Raw genomic sequence first — 22,497 nt, 5'->3', positions numbered from 1 at the left:
CTGAGGAGGGAACGGGGGCAGATGCCCAGCATGTGTTGGGGCTCCCCAGAGCCTGGGATCTGCTCATTGCCTTGGGTGAGGCTCTGAATATCAATTTCCTCACTAGGTATCAGCTATCATCTGTGTGTGGATGTAGCTGGCAATTGAAATGCACCTCGGCTCCAGAAGGGATGTGTGGGAGCAGGGGGTGTACCAGCTTCTGCTTCCTAGCGTCTCGGGACGCTGCTGCTGCTGAAGCCTCCTGCAGCCCTGGGAGCCTGGTGGGTAGTGAGCGAGTCAGCAGCAAGCAACTTTGGGCTAGGGAACGCACGTGTATGTGTGGGTGTTGCATGCGGGAGAGACACCCACGCACCGTGACAGAGCTGCTGAGGCTGGCTGGGAACGTGCTTTGCTGGGGATGGTGATGGATCTCAGCAGCACAGAGGAAGGTGGAACGCAGCCGTAGAGAGGAGGAGAAGGGAAAGCTATGGTTTCTGTTAAACTTAGACCTGCACAACCCGAGCACCGGCTTCTGCTCCTGGCTTTGCTATTAGCTTGTCAGCACTGAGGTCTGCGTGGGCCTCATCTGGCTCATCAATAAAATGAGGGTTATCTCCACTGTGGCTGGGGGGGTCCTGGTGCTGGCATCCTCTGGTCCTGGTGGTGGGAAGGGTTTGAGAGCATGCCCTGGCTTTTCTGGCATGTGTGGGAGCTGGGGGCCTGTCTCTGGGGAGAAGTGCAGCCTGATACTGCCCATGTTTGAGGACCTGTATGGCTGCTCTCTGGGCTGACAGCCAGGTGGGACAGTGTGCTAGGATGGGGGATGGCCTTGAGTAGAGAGGGGAAGAGGGATGTGATCTCTAGGGCAGGCCAGTGGGATGGGTGTGCTGCACCCCTGGTGTTGCCAGCTTCTGTGTCCTCAAACTGTATCTATCCCTCCCTTGCAAAATGTGTTGCTTGCCCAAGTGGTGCAAGAATTACCCCTCAGGTGTGGGTGAAGTCTCCCTGGCTCTTTCAAAGACCTCCCAGGTGATAAGAATTGCCATGAACTGGTGCAGGTGGAAAATGAAGAAGCTGGTTTTTGTTTTTTTTAACTGGGGGAGAATGTTTAGGGTTTTCAATTAAATCTGAACTGTGTTCTCTGAAAATCCAAGCATGACATTTTCCTACTTGTTTTGCTTAAAATCTGAATACTCCAATCTTTATTTTTGCCAATTATTTTGGCAAGTTGGGGTTGAGAAGGTAGTTCTGGAAAGCAAAGAAAACCTACTATAAGACCCTTGGGCAAAAGAGATTCTGAGGTGCTCTAGTGGTCTGTGACTAAGTCTTTGTGAGTAAGAACTTAGGCTTGAACTAAGCCTTAGATAAATACACCCCAAAGTAAAGCATTAACGAGTATTCATTTGTTACACGTGCACCATTCTAGCCACTGGGTAACAGTCTCCTGGGCCCTATCTTGCTAACAGTTCAGGGGAACAGCAAGGGTGAGTGCTGTTTGCGCTGTGAAAATCTCATTTCTGATCTCTGACTGCTAAGTTTCCAGGAGGCTTGGGCAGGAGGAGTGCTGGAAGCTGTAAATCTTAGGTGACCGAAGCATGTCTCAGTGCACATGGGCTTGAGGAGCGGCTCTGTGGATAGGACGAAGGTGCAGCCGCAGGCTTGCTGTGCAGACAGGATGGAGAAGGTATTAGCTGTATTCCAGTCTCTCAGGGCTTCAGCGCAACACTCGGCTCAGCTTATGGAGCGTGTCCAGCACAAGCTGGCTGCCACTGAACCCATGCGCATGCATCTGGCCCGCACTCCATAGACGGCTGAGCCGTGCTTAACGCTGCTGCCCTGGGTGCTCCTGCGGGCGCAGGCAGCTGCGAGAGCGCCCAGGTGGGTGCCGCGGGGCTGCCTTGGCACGACGGCTGGCCGGGCTGCGGCGGAGCGCGCGGGAGCGCAGCCCCTGCTTGCACCGGGCTGGGTGCCGGCCGCGGAGCCGCGCGGCCCTCGAGGGCGGCCGGGGCCGGGGCCGTGCGCGCCGGGCGGCGGCCGGGGCTAGCGGCGGCGGCCGGCTCGTGGCCCGGCCGGGCGAGCGTGGGCGGGGAGTGCGCGGGAGCCCGGCCCACTCGCCCGCCCGCCCGACGACGCTGCTAGCCGGGGAGGGGCCGGAGGAGCCGCTGCGAGCTCCGCTGTGGGCAGCGCAACCTGGAGAGCACCGCGGCGGCAGCGAGCGCGGACGCCGGGGGCACCGCACGCTCCGCTATTGCGCCGCACCCCGGGGCCATAGGTGCTCTTTATGGCATGTGGCTGGTAACTTTTTTCCTGCTGTACTCTTTGCGGAAAGGTAGGTTGTCGCCGGGGCCGGGGCGGGAGGGGCGGCGGGCACCTGGCAGCACCCCGCGGCCGCCGCGCCCGGACCCGCTCGCCCGGCCGGGCGCCTCGGCTGCGCTGCGCCGCGCCGGGCGAGCGCGGAGCGGAGCCGGCCGGGGCTGCGGTGCGCGTCCCCGGCTGCAGCCGGCCGGGGCCCCCGGTGCGCCCCCTCGGGCAGAGCCGGCCGGGGCCGCGGTGCGCGTCCCCGGCTGGAGCCGCCCCGGGCGGAGCTGGCCGAGGGTGCCCGGTTCGGCCCGTGCGCCCCCCCGGGCTGGGCTGGGCGCGGGGCGGCCGCGGTGCGCCCCGGCGGAGCGCGGTGCCGCCGTCGGGTTGCGCGGCCGGAGCCCTCCCGGAGCGGCTCCGCGGCGGAGCCCGCCGCTCGCCCCCCGCCTTGCGGAGCTGATTGCATGAATATTAAATATCGTGCCGACGTACACAGCATCTTTTTGTGCCAGGCAGGGACCCGAGGGCTGAGGCTCGCAGCGGTACTTTCGAGAGCTTTGTTCCGGTGTCCCCACTTCTCCGGGACTACTTACGGCAATAGTCTAATCCCATAAAACAGGCTAAATCCAGCGCTGCTTTAAAAGTCGCATCCTTCTCTCTAGGAATGCTGTATTAAATGTAACCCAGTGGTTTGATATAAATCAGATTGGGTGAAAAAAAATCATGGAACAAGTGTGTCAAGGAGATGCACGCTTAAAGATTAAAGATTAATTTAAAGTTGGAGATTAAAAGAATGCTGTCCAGATCTGTAGAGGTAATACTCTAAACCCAGTCTCTGCTATATGTGCAATTTAAAAAGAAAGCCGAGGAGCTGCACGTAACATGGGTAGTTAAACCACGGTGCGTTTGTGAAAACAATCAATCGATGTTACATAAAGGAATTGCCCGTTTCTGATACTGCAGGAATTTTTAATTATGTTTTTATAATAAATTACCTCTTTGCATGTTAGCCAACCTGCAGATGTACTGCTGAAAGTGCACACCTTTTGGAAAATTGTGTGCTTGGAGGATATTGAATGACATTTTCTCTAATTATCTCTTCTGGCATTTGACAACAGCAAGAGGGAATTTTTCAGCAATGAGAAAGGGGAGAGAGCTACCTCCTTATGTGAGACTTCTGTTGGTGTCTTAAATTACTCATTTATCATAATGATAATCCAATGAAAAATACTTACTGAGGTTTAACAGGGCATCTTGTCCAGTTGTGTGATAGCGATCAATTATTTAATCAATTATTAATTATGGAATAGCTGCTTTATTATAGCTGGAGTAAAACTGCATTTGGGAGGTTTAACCGAAATAGCTATTGTGTTTAGGATCTGCCGAGATGAACGTGCCAGCATCTGCTTTGCTTACATTTGCATTTTTACTGAGCTAAAAGGGAAAAACAAAACCCAATAACCATCCAGGACACTACGATTCCATCCTCCCCCCCCACCCCCCGACTAAATAATAATGAGCTGCACTGGGTTTATTGCTTTTGCATGTTTTCAGCCCCAGCTTCTTGGAAAAAGGATCTCTGCCCACAGAGCTCTCTTCTGAGAAGAGCAAATTAAAAGCCTCCATTACCATTAGCACAATTCCTCATGGCCTCATTTTCTTAAGAAATAAAATATATCTTTGCTATGGAACAGTTTTGGTGATGGAAAGTGTTAAAGTGAAACAGTTCCAGAGAGAGGACAGCAATACAATGGAAATTTCATTATAGTAGGATAAAAAAAAATTACTTAACGCATGATAAACCTTTCGGATATTTAATATTTCTGGGTGTCGAAGCACAACCTTTTAATATGTTCCTGCTGTAGAACAAGAGCTCAAGTAGAAGCTAAAAGCAAATAAACATTTGATCCAGGGGATCACTGAAGTTCAGAAATCTCTCAATGGGCTATAGCTGCTTATGTCTCCCCTGCTTACAAAATAAACAAAAATAGGTGGTTGACAAGCAAGCAAACAGGGAGTTTATCAGAAAGAAGGTCTGGCAGTGCGAGTTGGAGCAGCCACACTGACGAGGAGGAGGGGATGCGAGTGGCGTGCGGTGTCGTGAAGACCGTACTGTCAAAATTGAGAGCTGCTGAGCTGGGAAAGCATCTCCCTGCCTAATTTTGCTGGGGTTCTCTGCCTCCTGATTTCTTTTGGCATTATTTTTACATTATGTTCCTGTACTGGGTGCAGTGAACTATGCAGCTTGCGTTTTTTAATCTCTCCCTATCTCGGCCCCCCAGTGTGGCACAGGGCTCGTTTGCCTCTGAAATGAAACATGGAATCCTCATTAAATGCGCGGAGGAAAAGCCTGCAGTGCTACGCTCCTCTCTGTGCCCGCTGTTGGTCGCTTAGCCCGCGGATAGCCAACGCTTTCCAGCACTGAGCCACGGTGGCAACTTGCCCGGAGCCATTACCTGCCCTCGGCATCGACTTAGGGCTGCTCGTGCCTTTGAATGGGACAATCAATATATGCAGCCCTAACGTTTCTTGGCGTTTGTGTTTGCCAGAGGAATAGACTGTGCCTCGCTGAAGTTTGCGTGCTGGAGATCTGATACTGAGCAGCCCTTCCCAGAGCCGGCCTGGTTGGGAGCTGTGGATTTAGGGCTGCTGGTGCTGCTTCGGGCAGCCCCGGTGCACCGTGCGTTTCTGCTGCGGCGCTCTCGTTTCTGCCCATATGGTACTGAGGTGGAGCGACGAGGAGCGCTCTGGCCTCCTTTGAGGCAGTGGATGAACCGAGGGCAAGAATAAAACTGGAAGTGTTTCTCTGCGGCAGGAATTCTTGTGACATGGCAGCATGTGAATTTAGAGATGCGCCTTGGATAATATGAAGTCATCTCACACCCAAATAAGCAGGCTGTTAATAAGTGTGACTTCCTAGGAGAGCATGGAGGAGGAAGATGTTCAATTGTTGCAGCAGAAAAGCACGCTTTAATGGGAGGCTTACGCAGTGGCTAGTTTGGGCCCAGAGTGTTTTCTGTGTTTGAAATCTGAATTAGATCCAGCTATGCAATTTTACATTATTATAATTTTGAGTTACCCTTTCCCTGCTTGTAGATTCTTAAGAAATGTAAAAATAACTAGCACGTACGATCTGCATATTGCCATCTTCTGCTAGCAAAGCTCTACTAAATATTTAGAAAATCCATTTCTGAACCCTTGCTAATGTTTGCTGCCCAACCCAGCAATTACCTTTTGAAAGGTAATTGTTTAATTTGATTTCTATGAGAAAGAAGAGGGAACAAGGAATGATCAGAGCTCAGAGGGGAAAAGGACGAGATGAAGCAGGTTTCAGAGCTTCCTTTCACTGGTTTTGCAGATTTATTCCTCTTGTTTCTCATACCTGTCGGCTGCGTGACAGCGGTCGTTCTCGGTGCTTTTTAAAGCTAGCATGAGCTTGGGGCGGCTCAGGACAAAGCCCAGCAGCTGATGCGTGCGGCCTCGGCGCGTCTCATGCCCGGCCTCTGGTCCTCTGCTCGCTTTGGTCCCGTGTCAGGAGCTGCCGGCTGCGGCCCTGGCGCGTTGGCTCAGACGTGGTGCTGGGTGTCCCCCTGTGACTTGGGGGAAAACTTTGCAGGCTGTGCTCAGCATCCCTGAGAGGTGGAGCAGGGCAGAGGCGGTTGCCTGTGCGTCCTGGCCTGGATCCCTTGGGCTGTCTTTCCCTGCCGTGCCGCCTCGCGGGGGGAGGAGAGGGCCCCTCTGGGGAGGGCCGGGGGTCCCAGCGGGGAGCAGCAGGGAGGCTCTGCGCGTGGCAAGGGGGCGACTGTGGCTGCGGGGCCCGCGGCCATCCGGTGCCACGTGGATGGGGCTGAGGCTGGTGCTTTCGGCAGGGTGACGTGGGAGGTGACCCCAGCGTCGCGTTTCGGGGGCCAGGCAGGTCAGTGGGGAGTGCTGCTTTTCCCAGATAAAGGGTATTGCCTCGGCCTGGGTAGGAAATGGGGCACTGGTGTAATAGCTGGAGATGGCTCAGCTCTTTGTTTCCGTGCAGGTCTGTTCAGGAGCAGGCAGTGTGTGCTCCCAGCACATTTGGGCACAGCCTTTTACCCGTGGGTGAGCAGGGGCAGCGTTCTCCTTTGCTCTCTCGCAAGTCCTGCTAAAAGCCACCGTGTGCCCCAGGCAGCTGTGCTGCAAGGGTGGCCGCGCGGCAGCCGAGACGGCAGCAGAGGGCAGGCGCTGCGGAAGCGCGCTCGCCATCACCACCTCTGGTGCCTTGTGGCCGTGTGCGCTGGGCACCAGCTGGATGCCCCAGGCCATGCTCAGCATTTCAGTGGCACTGTTTGTTTCAGTGGATTGCAGAGAAATACTGTGTGCTGCTCGGGTGTCGTCCTGGCCTCCCCCGAGACGGGTCCGGGAGGGGTGTGATGTGGGGGGAGCGCGGCTGTGTAGCCGGAGCCAGGGCTTTGTTAACCCTTGGGCCGGGAGAGCGGCTGCAGTGAGGTGCCACCGCGGGCAGCGGGGCACGGGCTCCTCTTGTGCTCTGCCAGCAGATGCTTGCCGAGCGCTTGGGAGAGCGCTAGCTTTGTGTTTCTCACCTCTCAGCTGCTCGTCTCCTCGTCCGTGAGCGGTTCAGATGTCGCTTCTCACTGTCAGCTCTCAGGTCGCTCCCTTCATTAGGAGAAAAGTTATTAAGTGCCCTGAATATGCGGGCTTGAAGGAAACCCCATCCAGGGAAGGCCGGGGACTGCTCCCGCATTACAGTGCGCGGGTGGCGTGTGACAACTGCTGTCACGTCTTAAGGCAGTAGAGAGGAAAGGTTGGGGCTTGCCACCTACCTGTAATTCCCACCCTGAAACGTGTGCCAAGCTTCAGTGCGTGTTCTCCTTGGACAGGGCAGGTGTCGGACACCCTTAACGAGCGTAACGAATGAATGGTGTGGCTGTGGTTACCCTCGCTTGGCAGCGGCTCTGCTGCCTGCTGGAGTGGGAGTAGCCCTGCTGGCAGGTACTGTCCCTTTGCCTGCTGGCGGGTGGCCTTCCTGCTGCCGTGGGTGCTGTGACAGCCTCTTAGGTGGCCTTGCAGGAAAGCTGCTGTGGGCACCCTGGTGATCTGACCTCCAACCCGGAGGGGGAGGTCTTGGGGAAGGTGCTGCTGGTGGGGTGCAGTGAGCCCTGATCTGGTGCCTGCCTCTTCTGAGATGCTGCACAACCTTCCTTTGAAAGGCAGCAGCACCTCTGATTGTGGCAAGTAATCGCCCCTTCAGTGGTCCCTCCTTTGTAAAGAAGTACTTGGGCACTTGCTGACCTCTGCCACCCTTTACTAACGCTAGCAGGCCAGGCTGGACTGCTCATGCCCAGTGGGCTGCATGTGCTTCCTTCAAATGCCTCTTTAGCCTTTTCCTGTCTGTGTGTTTTGTCAGATCAGATGTGCAAAGGCCTCGCTTGGCTTTCTGAAGCTTGCAGGGTCTTGGGCATGGGAATGTGGAATCCTGAACAAGTAGCTTGCTAACACAGATGACCTATGTGCATCAAGGGCAGAAAAAGACTTCACACGGGAGGGGGAGAAATGGCTACCTAATTGCACTGGCATGACGTTGGTCATTCTCAGCTATGTCCTAAATCCACTCAATTAAAGCAAAGGAACAGCCCTTTCCTATGAGGGTTGGAGCAGAGGAAGGATTGTGTTGCTGGGCTCTCATCTGGGAGGTGATGGCATTTCTGTGCGTATGCAGGCTGGAGACTTCAGCCTGTGCAGCTTCTCATGCAGGTCTCGCACCTAAATCGCAGCTGCCTCTTTCTGAAATATGTGCCTTTGTGATAGACCCTGGGTCAATTTATGGCCGCTCTGCCTTAGCCACTCGTTAGAGTAAATGAGTGCTTTCTGTACAGTGCATCTCTTTGCAGTGCTGAGACTGGCTGTGCTTCTGAAGATATCAGAGTTTGGAAAGTCCAGTGAACAAGACTAGTAAATATTCCTAAGGGATGATAGCAAAATGACTTGCTTCTCCCAGCAGAGATAGAGATATTAATATTTCAATACCTCTAGGTTGTAATTTACTACAATTTAAGAAGATTGCGCTCTGATAACTTAAAATACATGCTTCCCAGAGTAGTCAAGACGGTGTCCGTCTCCACACTGGGCTTTGCGTGCAGGTTCTGGCTGCCAGCAGTCTGGTCTGTGGCATCTGGTCCTGCGTGCCTGCTCTGCTACGTTTCCCCCAGTAGAAATCCTTCCCTTTTGACTACTCGAACCCCATCTTTGTTTCATGTGACTTAATGCCCTCGATATTTAGGTTAGGGTCAGCCCAGCTGACCAGATGCGAGCAGTAATTTCTGGTTTAAAAATATTGCAGTGCTATTTCTAAATTTTTAATCTCTCAGTGATTTGGAGACAGTTTTATGAAACATGGAATTAGGATGCTGCTCATTGCTAAATGGTAAAGGAGATTATGTGGATTTAACTCTATGCGTCTGTCACATAACTATTGCCAATCCCATAACTTCCATTTTCTATTAAAAATCTGTTTCCCCTTTTGACCTGAAAAAGCTTCACGGGTAATCTGAATTTCTGTTTATGAGGTATTTTTCCATTCTTCATCCCAGCCCCTCACCCTTCTCTTTCTAAACCTTCATGAGCAATGCCTGAAGATATTTGCCTGTCAGGTTGTGGCTGCTCTCCTACCATTACTATGGTAGGAGCCTTCTCCAAGCCATGGTCGTACCACGTAGGCCACTGGGCTGAATGAGGCGTGGGGGGAGCCCGCGGTGTACCGCGCGGGTGCCGGGAGCTGCACGATACTCCTGAGCCAAAGCTCGCACGTGGCAGATGTGACTACAGGGAAAGGTGGCTCTTGGGCGCCTCGCCTCTCCGACCGGCATGTCTCCAGCCATCTTGTGCTCTGCTTCGGCAGCAGACGTTACCACAAATAGGGCAGGGCTGCTTTCGCTTGCTTTGTTTTCCTTCATTTGATTGTAAATGTACGTTTTGCTCTTTTATGTCTGGGGAATGAGCATCGGGCTGTTCTGATAAAGGGGAATGCTGATTCATGACGACAAACCAGCTGGGAGATGTCACGAAACGACATCCGCAGGGCCATGCGGTGGCCCCGTAGCTCTTCGAAGCCGGGTGCGGCTGCTCAGGAAGCAGGGTGGATGTAGGGCAGTTGAGGGCGTTTGACACCTATTTCATAATAATTCTGGCATCGGTCAGGGAGGGAGGAAAAAAATAGATGACTGTCTACTTCTACCTGAGCATGGGCACAGAAAACTGAATGCGCTGCAGTATGGGGAGAGATGAAGATGCTTTCTTAACCTATGAATGTGTTTCATGTGTAGGGTCGCTCTGCTGGAGCTTCCTAGGCAGCAAATCCATTGCCTCTGCTAGCTTGCTGTGTAGCTCTGGCTGATGGGATGTTGATGTAGGGCTCTGGGTAGCCAGAGGAGGCAACGTCTGTCATCGTAGATGCTATTTTGACATAGAATATGTGGAGGACAAGAAACAGGCTATCTTGCTTCTGATGTAATGGGTGGTGAAAGAAGCATGAGGTTGCATTCCCAGCTGGGAGAAGATCAGAGGGGAGAAAATTGTCAGTGGTTGAAGCAGGGGGCTTGGGAATTGTTCTCCGCTCTGGGAGGGGCTCCGTGCTGGTGTGGAGGGCAGCTGCTCGGGCAGGAGGGTGGGTTTGCTGATGCTGAGGACTTCACTTCCTGGTGTCTTGCTCCAGGGGAGTTTGTGTGCTGGGCCTCAGCCTTGCTCTCTAAAATGGATGTGCTTGGGCTGCCCTTTGGGAAGGGGTGAGGTGGTTTGGACTTCCTTCTCCTGGCATGGTTGAGGAAGGCATGAAGCAAGCTGGCAGCCCAATGCTGAGCCGGGGAAGGAAGACACTTCCCAACACCCTTCTGAGGAAGATGCGAGTGTGTTCTGGGGGAGGAAGGCGCTGGAGGACAGCTTTGCAGTGGGATGCGAGTTGCTGTGGCCAATAACACTTAAATAGCCTTTCCTCAAATGAGCAACCATGATGCACTCTCCCTGAAGGGGCGGCTTGGAGCTAAGATAAGAATATTCATACAGATGAGACTATTTTTTTTTCTCCCCCCACTCCTGTCCCCTCCTCCCCAAGCTAAAGAAATTGAGGTCAGGGAGGGTCCCCTGTGACTTGTTTTAAACCAACAGTGCGGTAGTTATTTGCTTATTGGCTCTGCGGCACCACAAGTGGTGTTCTCAGCCAGAGCTATTAATACACCCCCGCCAAGGGCCGCTTTCTGTATCAGTGTCCTTCCGCCCACTTGGAAAAGAGTGCAACTAAAAAAAGAAAACCGGATCTAAGTGGCTGGGGGCCTCATCCTTATTTATAGCAAATTTTGCTTGCTTTGGTTGAGAAGGGAGCTGGTCCTGGAGTGGGAAGGAGAGACTGGAGGAGTTGGGTGAAAAGCTCTTTTCCCATTTATTGAAGGGAAGTGCTTTTTTATAGCTGTTGCAGTTGCTCCAGAAGGCTTCTCCTGGGCGTCCAGGTGGTTGGGATCCTCTGCCTTGGACTGTGGCCTGGAGACCTCTGCCTCCGCTTGGATGGTGCAGCGTGGCCTGGAGTGAGGCAGCAGCCTGTAGTTAGGGCAGGGTGATGCTGGGTTTCTCGCTGTGGTCGATGTCCTGCTATGGTTGGGGCAGCGCCTTGGGAGCTGCGAAGGCTTATGTGCGAGGTGACGAGAAGGGAATTTCTCCCTATGTGCCCTCCCTTTCCTCTGGCTCTGGAAAGAGAGCAACACCGAACGTGGCTTTCCTGTCCCCCTCCCGTGGGCTGTGGCTGCAGTGTTGGAGTGGTGGGATGGCGGGCAGAGATGCCCGCCCTGCTTGGAGGAGGCTCGGTCCGAATAGTGCCAGCATGGCCCCTGGACAGTCTGTGCTGCAGCCTGGCTGCAGCCAAGCTGGAGAGCCGATGGGGTATCGGGGTGCTGGCCATCTGCTGCTCTGGGCTGCAGGATGTTCGGGTTTGTAGTAGAAAAAGGATTTGTTGCGTTTGAGTGCCGGGTGCAGGCAGCTGCTGTGCAGAGCTGCACAGAGGAAGCCGTTTCTAGCATGCGTGTGTCCTTGGGCCTGTGGTGCTGCGGCACAGAAGCCTGTGCTACGTGTGTGTGTACACCCCCAGGGCCCTGGGAGGATGGTGTTTCCCCTTCAGTCACCATGCTAGTGATTTGGGGCTAATCATCTGGCAGAGGAGCATGCTTGTGGGAAGGCGTCTTCACACTGCCCCTTCCCTCTTTTGGGCTCCTGACCCTGGGGAAGGCTTTGGGGAGACCTGGGCATGAGGCATCCTACCGTGGGCACCTTTTCTTGCTTGCACAGCCCCTATTTATCCTGGTTAGCTGCTTGTGATCCCTGATCCGTATTGCTGGCAAGAGCACTGGCCTGTGAAGGTGGCCTTTATGCTTCCAGTCTGTGCACTGATGCTTTCTCGGCTACTTGGCTCGGCTCTGCCAAGTGCGTGGTCCAGGGGCTGAGCTCCTGGGGCAGCCCTGCTGGGAGCGGTAGTGATGCCTGCAGTAACTCCCTGCCGTTGTGGCCTCTGCTTTCTCCACAGCACATGCTGAAGATGTTGGAACCAGCCTCTACTTTGTGAACGACTCTATCCAGCAGGTTACCTTCTCCAGCACAGTGGGGGTGGTGATCCCCTGCCCGGCAGCAGGGTCACCCAGTGCTGTCCTTCGGTGGTACCTCGCCACAGGCGACGACATCTACGATGTGCCCCACATCCGGCATGTCCATGCCAATGGGACTTTGCAGCTCTACCCCTTCTCGCCGTCAGCCTTCAATAGCTTTATCCACGACAACGACTACTTCTGCACTGCAGAGAACTCGGCAGGCAAAATCAGGAGCCCAAATATCCGGGTTAAAGCAGGTAGGAGCCTTCTGTGGGGGTGCTGGGGCTTGGAAGGGCGTGCTGGCAGCTCTCTAGTCTTCTCCATAGTCTGTTGGCTAGCCTGTTCAGCAGACCCTGTTTGGCTTTGTGTCTACCTGGCATATCTGCCGTGGGACGGTGATCCTGTTGATTGACAGCACTTTGGCATTGGGACAGCAGTGCTCTTGTCTGACAGAAGGAGCTGGGGTGTTTTGAATTGAGACTAGGACCCAGGAGTCCTGCTGCCAACGGTGTGGCCTTGGACAAGGTGTTTTCAGCACTTTTCTGCACTTCACCTGTGAAGAGCAGCAGGAACGAGTCCCTGCTCACTCGCAAGGGGGCTGCTCTGCGAAGCCTCTCTGCTCCTGAGTCTGGTGGGCTCTGCTGAAAGGTGCTGCTGGGTTAAGTGCTCCTGTTCCTGAGCTTGGAAGGAGAACTGGTGAAGCACAGAACTGGGACTGTGGTGGCCTATTGCACAGGGATCGATTGCTGCATGGACAGATAGCAAACATAAGGGCAGGGTGTTGGATAAACAGGAGATGGCCTGCCAATACATGTTTACAAAACTGCATCCTACCCAAGCTGAGAGCAAGCTCTGTAATTTGGGCCCTGTACTGGCAGGGAGAGCACTATGGAGTGACAACCAGCAGGGAAGAGACACGCAGCTTTGGTGCCTCCAGCTAGTGCCTGGTGGCAACGGTGCGGCTGCAGCCTTGGGGCAGGAGAGGTCGTCCCCCTTCCAGACCATACTGTCGCACCCAGCTGTGCTTGGGGTCTCTTCATAGCCACGTGAGGACCTGGATTGCATCTGTACTTAGTGGAGAGACCCCCTGTACTGGTGTCCCATAGCCCTTCCAAAACCTATCTGTCCCCATTGCAGCATCTAGCCCAAACATACTGACGCTTATTAAGGGGAAAAAAAAGGAAAATGGCAAAGAGCTGATTTCAAAAGCCATTATAGTAAATTATTGACCAGGCTGAGTAGGGCTAATAGCCAAGGAATGGCTTCATTATGTAACCTATTAAAAGCAGGGCTAGCAGAGGGAACATGACAGGAGTGACTACAGGGTTTTTTATTTTAATACCTTGTACTGCAGAGTAAATGGGTATTAACCCCCTCTCCAGAGTGAATTATTTACCAGCATTATCAGGTTAGCTATAAACCGCAGCCCAGCGGGGAGGACAGACAGCAGCAGATAGGGATGTAATAAATGCGGACGTGCAACAGGTAGCTTGTGTGGTTTAGGTATGGCAGGACCTCGGCTAGCTCTCGTGCGGGCCTCTGTCGGGAGGCTGTGGCCCTCCTGGTGCAGAGGGAAGCCAGTGTTGGGGAAGGTCCCTTGATTTGCTCCTTAGCCTCTGGTGGGCCAGGGTGAGTAGCAGCACCTGGGACAGCAGGCTCAGTTTTCCAGGGCTCGTGCAGCAAGGTTGGCTACTGTTGGTGTTTGGGAAGTTTGTGTCCTGGCCGTGCTCCAGGGAAGAACTTGCCTCCAGTCTTTACCGTCCTGCCAGGCAGTCAGCCTCAGCTGTGGCCTTCTCACGGAGAAATGTAGGTCGTATGGACTCCTTGGAGATCACGTAGCAGGTCAGTGGCGGAGCGGAGTCCTCTGGTCCCCCTCTCCAAATACTGGGTTTAATGCAGCATTGCTGTGAGTGGGATTTGAGCGGATGTGCCTGGCTGGGAGTCCAACCTTCTCTGTCTCCTTAGCATGAGACCCGAGGCTGTAGTGGAGAGCCTTATGCAGGGCGCTCAGAGGATCACCGGGAGGGCTCAGTCTGTGGCAGCTTGAACTGCTTTGGCTTTATGGCATTTGGAAATGGCTGTGAAACCTTCCTCTGCTTCTGCTTCCATCCTGTTGTCTTGTGTCCCGGTTGCTCTCTGCTGCTTTGTAATGGCAATACACCAAGTGAAGACAATTTCGGCTGTACAAAGGAAGCAAATAAAGCCCAGTTAAAAACAAAGAAGAATAATTGGGAAAATCGCAAAGCTTTGGAAAAACCTGATAGCACATGGAATATCAGGCTCTTTTGTCTAGCCAATGGAAAGTTTTGAGTGTGCTAGTTGTGATTTTTAAATTACCTTTTTGGGCACAGACAGCTCTAAACTTGCAGGAAGAAGCAAAGGAAGCCTCAGTGCGTGGAGGCTGGCTCATTTCAGAGTAGTGGTAGCTCTTGTGTTTCGGTTGAAGGATGCCCTGGGAAGCCATAGGCGAGCAGAGGGTGGGTGCCTGCATGCCGAGTCTGCTGTCGGCTGGGGGGTGGATGCAGAGCCTTGACTGTGCAGGAAGCCAGACTGGATGGTCATCACGGTCCCTGCTGGCCTTTAAAGCCTGTGAATAAACCTCCTGCTCCATGTGATTTAGGAGGCTTTTGCTGGCTAATCTGCTTGGGCTCTGCAGTCCCTTTCTGTTGTAGGCTGCTCCTGTATCCTTGCTCTGCCAGCCCTCCTCCTCCCAGCACCTCTGCAGCAGGGATGCCTGCTCCAGTCTGGGGCTGGGCAGGCACTATGCCCTCTGGCTGCAAAGCTCAGTGCCCAGCTGGTGTGTTGAATAAATAATCAGCGAGTTGAAGGCCTCTCTGAACCCTCTTTCACTGCCTTTGCCACCCTGGGTGAGAGGCGGGGGCCTCCTGCAGCAGCTGGGGTTCAGCGCTGCTGGGTGAGAGGGTGAGTGAGCTGCTGACGGGCAGCTTACGCAGGAGTAGCTAAGGTGGGGCAGCTCCTACAGCAGCTTGTCATTTATTGCTTTATGGGTGTTTAATGTCTCCTTTGCCGGCCTGCTGGTGTGCAGAGCCTGCTGGAAAGTTTCACTGGGCTTCCCAGAGATGGAGCCTGGGATGTGCTTGCCTATAAATTGCCATCCTGACCTCTTGCAGCAAAGCAGTGTGCCCTGAAAGCCAGGGGAATGGAGGTGGGAACACGATCGCCCTCCTGCTGCTTGCTTGTGTATTTGACATACGAGATGCATTGTCAATAAGTGCTTTCCATGCTGCGAGAGCAGCGTCTTCCTTTTGGGGCTGTGAAACTTTTGGACTTTTATCTTGAGATTTGAGCTGCTTTTGTTCTGGCCAAGGGGTGTCGTTAAATGACCAAGCAAACGCTTCTGTCTAATGGTAGCAGCACACAGGTGCCAGTGTCTTCCAGGACAGAATCCTTATCACAGTAAGGAGGTGCATTTTTGTACTCAAACTTTAGGTGTATACGGTATTTGCTTCTGGAGTGCTGACATCGTTTTGCTCCTGAAGAGGCTTGGCAGATCCAGCTTGTCTAGTGAGTGCTGGTGAGGGGTTTTGCACAAGTCATTGAGGCACTGGGGAGTGTCTTGACACTGTGCAGTCTTCAGTGGGGTGCTTGTGTCCCTGTGGGCAGGGCATGCGGTGGGGACAGCTCACTGCTCGGGGCCCTCACCACTGCATAACTTGCAGAGTTGCCTTCTGCTTCCCTAAGTGTGCCTCCCCTGGGCTTTAGGAGGGTGTCAGGTTGTGTCACGGGTTTTCTCTAGCAGGTGTCTCACTACTGCATATTCAGCCTGCATCGGCCAGTGAAATGAGTACCTTCAAGGTAAGAGGGTGGAACACTATAGCTACTGAGTGCCCTTGGTTGCTGTACTGAAATCTGGGTGCTGGAAAACTCTGCCTTAGCAGCTTTAGTAAAATACAAATCCCTCAGCTTGGCAACTCTGCCCTTTGTGACAAGTTCTGGTCAAGCTGGGGGCTCCTGCAAAACATCCCAGCAGCAGGAGCTGGGCCAGGCGTCGCCTCCGCCCTCTAAGCCCCAGCGCGCGGGTATCGAAGGAGAACCAGCGCCTTGCCCGGGGAGGGGTGCAGGACTGAGCGCGGATGGTGCGGGGTCTGTGGAGCTACCCGCAGACCAGCTGCCCGCGGAGGGAGGAGGCAGAGTCTGCTGCGGTGTGGATCGGGTACCCTGGGACAGGGACTAGACTGAGCATCGGCAACTGCAGGGTTGAGGAGGTAAATGTCTAACTTTTCTCTGTCCCTGCTTCCTGGCTAATGCTGGGGTGAGCCAGGTGCTTTGGATGGAAGCAATTTGTTGCTGGGTGGGTTGGTTTGCTTGGGAAATGTGGTATTCAAGCAGAAGGAAGCTTTGTCGTCTTCTGGCACTGTCATGCTACCAACCATCTGCTTTTCTCTCTAGTTTTCAGGGAACCGTACACCGTTCGTGTGGAGGACCAAAGGTCGATGCGTGGAAACGTGGCTGTTTTCAAGTGCCTCATCCCCTCATCAGTGCAGGAATATGTTAGTGTTGTGTCCTGGGAGAAAGACACCGTTTCTATCATCCCAGGTAAGAGAGGAGCCACTGCTCTCTTGGCAACTCTGACCTGCTTTGCCGGCTGTGAAACCCACTGTTGCGGAGGTCGCTTTTGGTTTATCATCTGTGCCTGGGCTGCCACAGCAAAGGCTTTTATTGATGACTGCCTTGTGGCTTCATCCTGGGAAACCCACGTGGTGTGAGCAGATGCACTGTGTTTGGGGTCTCCTTGGAGCTAAGGCCAGTACTGTGTGTGTTACAGGGCTCACAGCTGTGTTGGTAAGCATGACAACAAGCACTTTGCTTCCTGGTTTCTCCTGCATGCCTGTGACTAGCTCCCTTCGATGGGTAGGGGACAGCTGGGGTTTGGACAGTAGGAAGGCAGTCTGTCCCTGCTCTCAGCCCCCTTTTTCTGCACTCGGAGCTGATTTTCACTGTTAGGGTGAGGCAAAAGGAAATATTCTGGGCTCCCTTGAGCTTTTACAACTGCTCCAGCCATGTTTGAAGCAACTTGGTAGAAATGGCATCCTGAGCTGCTTCCTTGTGTAGGCCCCCGGAAGCCATTTGGCCTCCTACCTTTTCCCAGTGCCAGCATGATCTGCTTGCATTAGTCTGACTCTTCAGCCAGTGCGTGTCCCATTCAGCACTGATGCTGGTGTACTTTGATTTGTGTGCAAGAAACCTGAGGGAAGGATGGTAGTTGGGGGTTTCTTTGCAGAGACTTCGCAGCTCTGGCTGTTTTGCCACTGTGTAGAACTGGGCGAAATCGCTGGCAGCTGAGGGCAACGCTCGGTTCTGCAGGGTGCTGGCATGCTCCGTGCTCCTGCTGTCCAGGAAGAGGCAGCTAGCTCCCCGGGCCCAGCTGGGCAGCAGAGCCAAGGCCTTCTGAAAAAGCCCCAGAGCCTTTCAGTGCAAGGCTTGACTGCCTGGAGCCGGGATAAGGAGGGTCACCGAGAGCTTCGGGCCGTGCTAGCCCACTGCAGAGCGCTGGGCTGGTGCCTGCAGAGTGCTGGCAGGGTGTTCCCCATCCCTTTGTGGCAGGGACAGAGCTTCCCAAGTCCCCGTGGGGCCAGGCAGCCCTTGATCCAGGCCTTTCCCCTCTCCCGCACGACATGAGCGGCACGGGAGGTGGTGGGCTCAACATGTTGCTGCATCCAGGCAGCTGCGCTGTCCTGCGACTCGCTGCCTCGCGACCCTTCCCTGGGGAGCAAGGCTGGGCCCCTGTGTGCCGGGAGCCCTGCAGCAGAGCTCTTTGGGGCAAGGCTGCAGCGGCTCAAAGTGGGAGGTGCCCTCGCTGGCAGCCTGCGGGGGGCACAGAGGATGCTGCAGGGTGCTGGGGTGGGATGCTGATGCTGTTTTGCTGGGCAAACCGGAGCCCTGGAGCAGTGTGGGGGAGTGCGATGGGCAGAGCAGGCTGGGAGAGGTTTGCCAGCATCGGTGCCCGTGTGCCGGGGTGACCTTTCGCCTCCCTCCTCAGCAACTGTATTGATGGCAGCGCTGACCGCCCTGTGCAGCGTGTGTAAGCTAGTAGTAAAGCAATCAATACTGCTTTCCTGGGGGGATCCAGAAAGAATTAAAGGATTTTGCCCATAGTGAACGCTCCGTGGGGGATGTTTGCTCACAGGCCAGTAAGTCCTGGTGCTCCTCTGGGGCTCAGTGTTGCAGTGCTTGTGTTGTGGGGATGCCCCTCGGGAGCAGGGGCTCCCCGGCGAGGTGTGGGGCGAGTGGCCCAGCTGTGGCTGGGAGACTGGGGCAGGGGCGGATCAGGCATGAGAGGCGATTTCCTTTAATCAGTCTTGAAGGGATGTTTCTTTCTAAGGAGCTTATTGTGCAAAGTGCTTCACCTGGAGGGGGCTGAAGGGTTGCTCTTGGGGGCTGTGGTGGAGGCAGCACCTGTGTGCAGCTAACCTGCTGATTTGGCACTGCCCAAAAGCCAGCCTGGCCACGGAGGGCAGGCAGTGCCGGCGGCCGCAGCTCTCCGTCCTTCTGTGCAGGCTTATGCTGCGTGAATGATGGGCCGGTCGCGGCCCCCGGGGTTGCGATGCGTTGGGGGCATCTCTGCACAGTACCCTGCACAACGGGGCGCTAGTCCGGGGCTGTAGCCCTGACCCGGTGCTGCTGTGAAGTGACAAGCAGCAGTCATGTTGAATGATTGAGCGGGCAAGCGAGGGGACCCCTTCTGACAGAGGCTGGGCCTTTTTGGCACTGGCACAGATCCTGTTACAGTTTGTAGATCTGGGGCTGTGAGCCAACTTCCTCCTCTCAGTCAGGATTTTAGTTTATAGCACCCTTCCTCCCCAGCACTGACCCATTTCTGCCAGTCTCGGGATGAAATGTAACATTAAACCTTTTGCCTCGGGAGCGTGGTCTGCCCCGAGACAGGAGTTCAGGATGATGGTCTCAGGTTGCTCTGGTGGTAGGCAACCAGCCCTGGTCTGCAGCAGCCCCTTGCCCTGAAAGGGACCTTTCTGTTCTGCAAATGCCCTTCTTGCATTCTCTGAGAAGTTTTCTGGCGTTTTGGGATGGTTGGAAATATTGCAGTCGTGTCCTTTCCATTTCAGTAGGTGAGAATCTCTGGGTCTCCTTTGGAAAAGCCTGTTTCAAAGCTTTTGTGCTGAGATATGCACTGAAGCCAGCTGGTGTTTGGAAAAAGCAAGGCTCATTCTCGTAGGGTGCAGAGTTGCACCACAGCCTTGTCAGCCCTTCTCTGCTCAAAGAAAGCATGCTTCTGCGAAGCAGCTGCATCTACGTGAATGAATAACTGCAAGGCGGATTTGAGTCCTGTCTGCAGGACAGAAATCCATGAGTTGGTCTGCAGTACCCCTTCTCTGCTGTGGTGCAGGGTGATGGTGTGCCTCACAGGTGTCATCCAGCAACCGGGCTGTGGAGAAGGCCTTCAGCATCAAAACTCGCTGTGCTGGTCCCTTGGCAGCTAGTGCTGTGTTAACTGGCAGTGCTTTCTCTAAACTCAGTGGCTTCTGCAAAATGCTGTGTCGGCCACTTCCAAGAGTGCTCAAAAACCCCACGCACTTTAGAGATTGCTCCGAAGTGAACTTGTCCTGTGCAGGTGTGCCATATGGACCACAACTGATGTGCTTAGTGTTTGTATTACTTTGAGTGATTTCTTAAGCTGCTTTTTGCAAACGATGAAGTGAGTAGTGCTTTGCCAGGGCCCTTCAGCTCTTGCTTCCCTCAGCACCTCTTGCTGGGACGGACTGTGGCAGTTCCTGTTGCAAGAACACGCCAGCGCTTTCGGAGCTCGTCTGCTCTGGCGTCTTGGCTCCTTAGTGTTAATATATTTGCCGGCCGTGCTGCAGTGTGGTTCCTTTTCTGCAAAGAGGAGGAAACAAATGACTTCCAGGGCTCAGCTGGGCCCTGGGGAGGTGCCAGAGTCTGCGATGGGCTGCCCGTGGGTGGAGCGAGGTTCCTGGTGGTGGGGACCCCTCTGTGCAGACAGATCCTCTGGGAAAGCTCAATGACGTGTTCTGCTCTGGGGACAAGTCTGTGTCCTAATGCTGCTCTTGCCTCAGTTTCCTTCTTGCCTCAGAGGCCTTTTGTGCCGGCAACGTGCTTTGTCCTGCTCCTTGGATGAAGGGAGCAGTACGGCGTTTGCAGTGGTGTCCAGGCTTCGGTCGAAGCGCACAGTCGTTTCCTCAGCACCAAGTTTGTGAACTGAGCATCCATGCACTTGCGTGATCTTAACCCGGACTTGTTCTCAAGTTTGCTGTTGCAGTAGATTTTTTTTAATATGATGATTTAATTAGAGTGGAACGATTTTAACATTCTAAAGCAATAATTACCCTAAAGACAGAACATATAAATTGTGTTACAGTGCAGAGTCAACACAAGCAAACATGTTTTGCTGTTGGATTACAAATATAGTATCTGCCTGAAGCTTATTTTTTTTACTTGCTCTTGTGTTAGAGCTAAAAGTGGCTTTGCTGTTACCAAAAACACTGTCTCTTCTTGACCTCTGGTGAACTTCTGGTTCCGTCCTAGTACTTGGCAAGGCAGACAAGGAGTGAAGGAGGGGTTCCCTGCTGTTTTGAGTGAAGGACGTGAGTTTTGAAAAAAGCTGAGATGTGGTTCTGAGGCCTAATAGCTCTCTTTCTGTCTAAAAATGCTCTGTGGATTACAAGATCAAGTGGTTGTACCGATACAGCTCTACCTAGCTCTGCTCCTGTCCACCCACAAAAAGAAAAGGTCTATGGGAGCACTGCAGCTTTTTCAGAAGTAAATCCAAGCCATGTTTGAAGCTAGCTCTAAAACCTAGCATTTTGTCCTCACATTAGTGTACCCAGCTCACTTTTTTCCCCAAATTTTTCTCTAGCACTTTGTAACTGGATTGTGCATCTCTCTAGTAAGTCTAGGTGCATCAGGGATAAATTCCCAATTCTCAGGCTGGTCAAAAACCTTCCTCCAGACCTCTCTATGGTGGAAAACTAAGTGAGTGTTTTCATGGGAAGTTTTTGCTTTCCTTAAAGCTTTTCTCCTTTTCTCCCCACTGGAATGTAAAATATTTTGTAGCTTGGCAATGGAGGAGAAAAGTCTCCTCTGCAAGGAGGAGCGAATGTTTCTGTAGGGGCTGCTGTGTCCTTGCAAGCTCCGGCCTCTGTCTCAGTTAAGTGGGTTGGGTGGCCATTTTACGAGATTTCTTGGGCTCTTTTCATGCTTAATTGGGATTACAGAGCTACCAGCTGCTCCCTCCCCACAGCCCAACCTCTGCTGCTTTGCTTCTGACTCTTGTCTCTTCAGATCCTTGTCGCCCTTTTGGTTGCAGTTTGCTGCTGGCTGATGGACTGTTTGGTTTAGGGTCTGGTTTGGGCTGGTGCCAAAGGGGCTTGCTGAAATGGCCTCAGGATGAGCAGCCCTGCCTGGCCGAGTACAGAAACGTGGCTTTGAAGGCAAGCGCTGTGCAGTGTCTCCTCTAGTTCAAGGTTTGCCTCGCCTCCTCGTTCAGCATCGTTTCAGTCCGAGCCTGCGGACAGAGCCTGGCGCGTGTGCACGTTGCTCAGATAGCTGCTTCTCTTATTGCGGCTCTTGACAGCCAGAAGAGCTCTGCTTTCAGTGGGTGTCTCTGCCTGACTTCTTTCCATTTCGTTCCTGACAAGCATGTCTTTTTCAGGAGCACCTACTGGGTCTGTTTTAGAAGAGATCTTAAAACAATTGCGGAAAGGTGCTTTGTGTCTGTATTGCACTGCTGCAGGAGGGGGATTTTGGTAGTGTGTTGCATTATTAGGTTAACTTGGCAACACTGTAACTTACCCCCAAATCAAAGATAAATTTGTTATAGGAGGTTATCCTGCACATAAATCATCATTAGTGTAGCTCATTTTTGTTTAATGCCTACCTTACTGTGCTGTAGTCCAAAAATGTGTGTTTAGTGAAGTCAAGGGTTGCAGAGAAATTATAGGGTTTTCAAAAACCCATTTACTTGGGTGTTCACATCAAAATCAATCTTGCCTTTAGTTCTCAGCCTTGTAGCAAACATGCAGCATCTGCCTTTTAATGCAGGCTAGTACTTGTTCAGAAAAAAACAGCAGTGCTTACAAAATTGTGGACTGCGTGTAAGATTGCACTTCGCACCAAGGCTGTGATTTTCAACTCTGTTGTTGATTGTTGATGAATCTTAATATTTAGGGGAGGGGAGGAGGACTGCAGCTGAGCAGAGCATCTTACCGGTCCCCCTCCTTCTGTAGGGGAAGAGGGAGATGCTCCTGCCATAAACTAGTTTAAGAACTCAACTTGGTAAACAGCTTTTTTTTAAAGCACAGTCTCCAGGCTAGTTAATGTGAGGCGTCTAGGAAGCAAATCCATGATTTTGATTTGTGCTGGAAGAAGGAGCTAGCATATGTGACTGAAGCTGCTTTGGAGTCACTGTGCTCTAGTTACTGTGACACAGAAATGGAAACTTCTGTGGCAGCGTGTTGTTTTCTACAGGTATTGTTGCAAATGTACCTTGGTTTCAGCAGTCACAGGATCTGCAGAGCTAGGCATGTAGCAGTCGTACTAAGGTGGATCATCAGATATATACTGGCACTATAGGAGTGTGTCTGGCCACACTTCTCAAAAGACAGTAGTGATG

The 22,497-nt window shown here is 53.2% G+C and overlaps 1 protein-coding gene across 2 annotated transcripts in view; it reads left to right on the top strand.

Annotated features, from left to right (window-relative positions):
• Positions 1-2,137: 2,137 nt before the first annotated feature.
• Positions 2,138-22,497, top strand: part of DSCAML1 (DS cell adhesion molecule like 1) — a 113,224-nt gene continuing 92,864 nt past the window's right edge. For both annotated transcript variants that reach the window (XM_068916433.1, XM_068916432.1), the window contains exons 1-3: positions 2,138-2,308; positions 11,828-12,145; positions 16,299-16,445. In XM_068916433.1, the coding sequence (XP_068772534.1) occupies positions 2,266-2,308; positions 11,828-12,145; positions 16,299-16,445 (508 nt within the window). In that variant the 5' untranslated portion in view covers positions 2,138-2,265. The remainder of the gene's footprint in view (positions 2,309-11,827; positions 12,146-16,298; positions 16,446-22,497) is intronic.

This window comes from Struthio camelus, chromosome 22 (assembly GCF_040807025.1).
Source record: "Struthio camelus isolate bStrCam1 chromosome 22, bStrCam1.hap1, whole genome shotgun sequence".
Classification (NCBI taxonomy): Eukaryota; Metazoa; Chordata; class Aves; order Struthioniformes; family Struthionidae; genus Struthio; species Struthio camelus.
The sequence above is the reverse complement of the archived record's forward strand: the minus strand, read 5'-3'. Positions and strand labels throughout refer to the sequence as shown.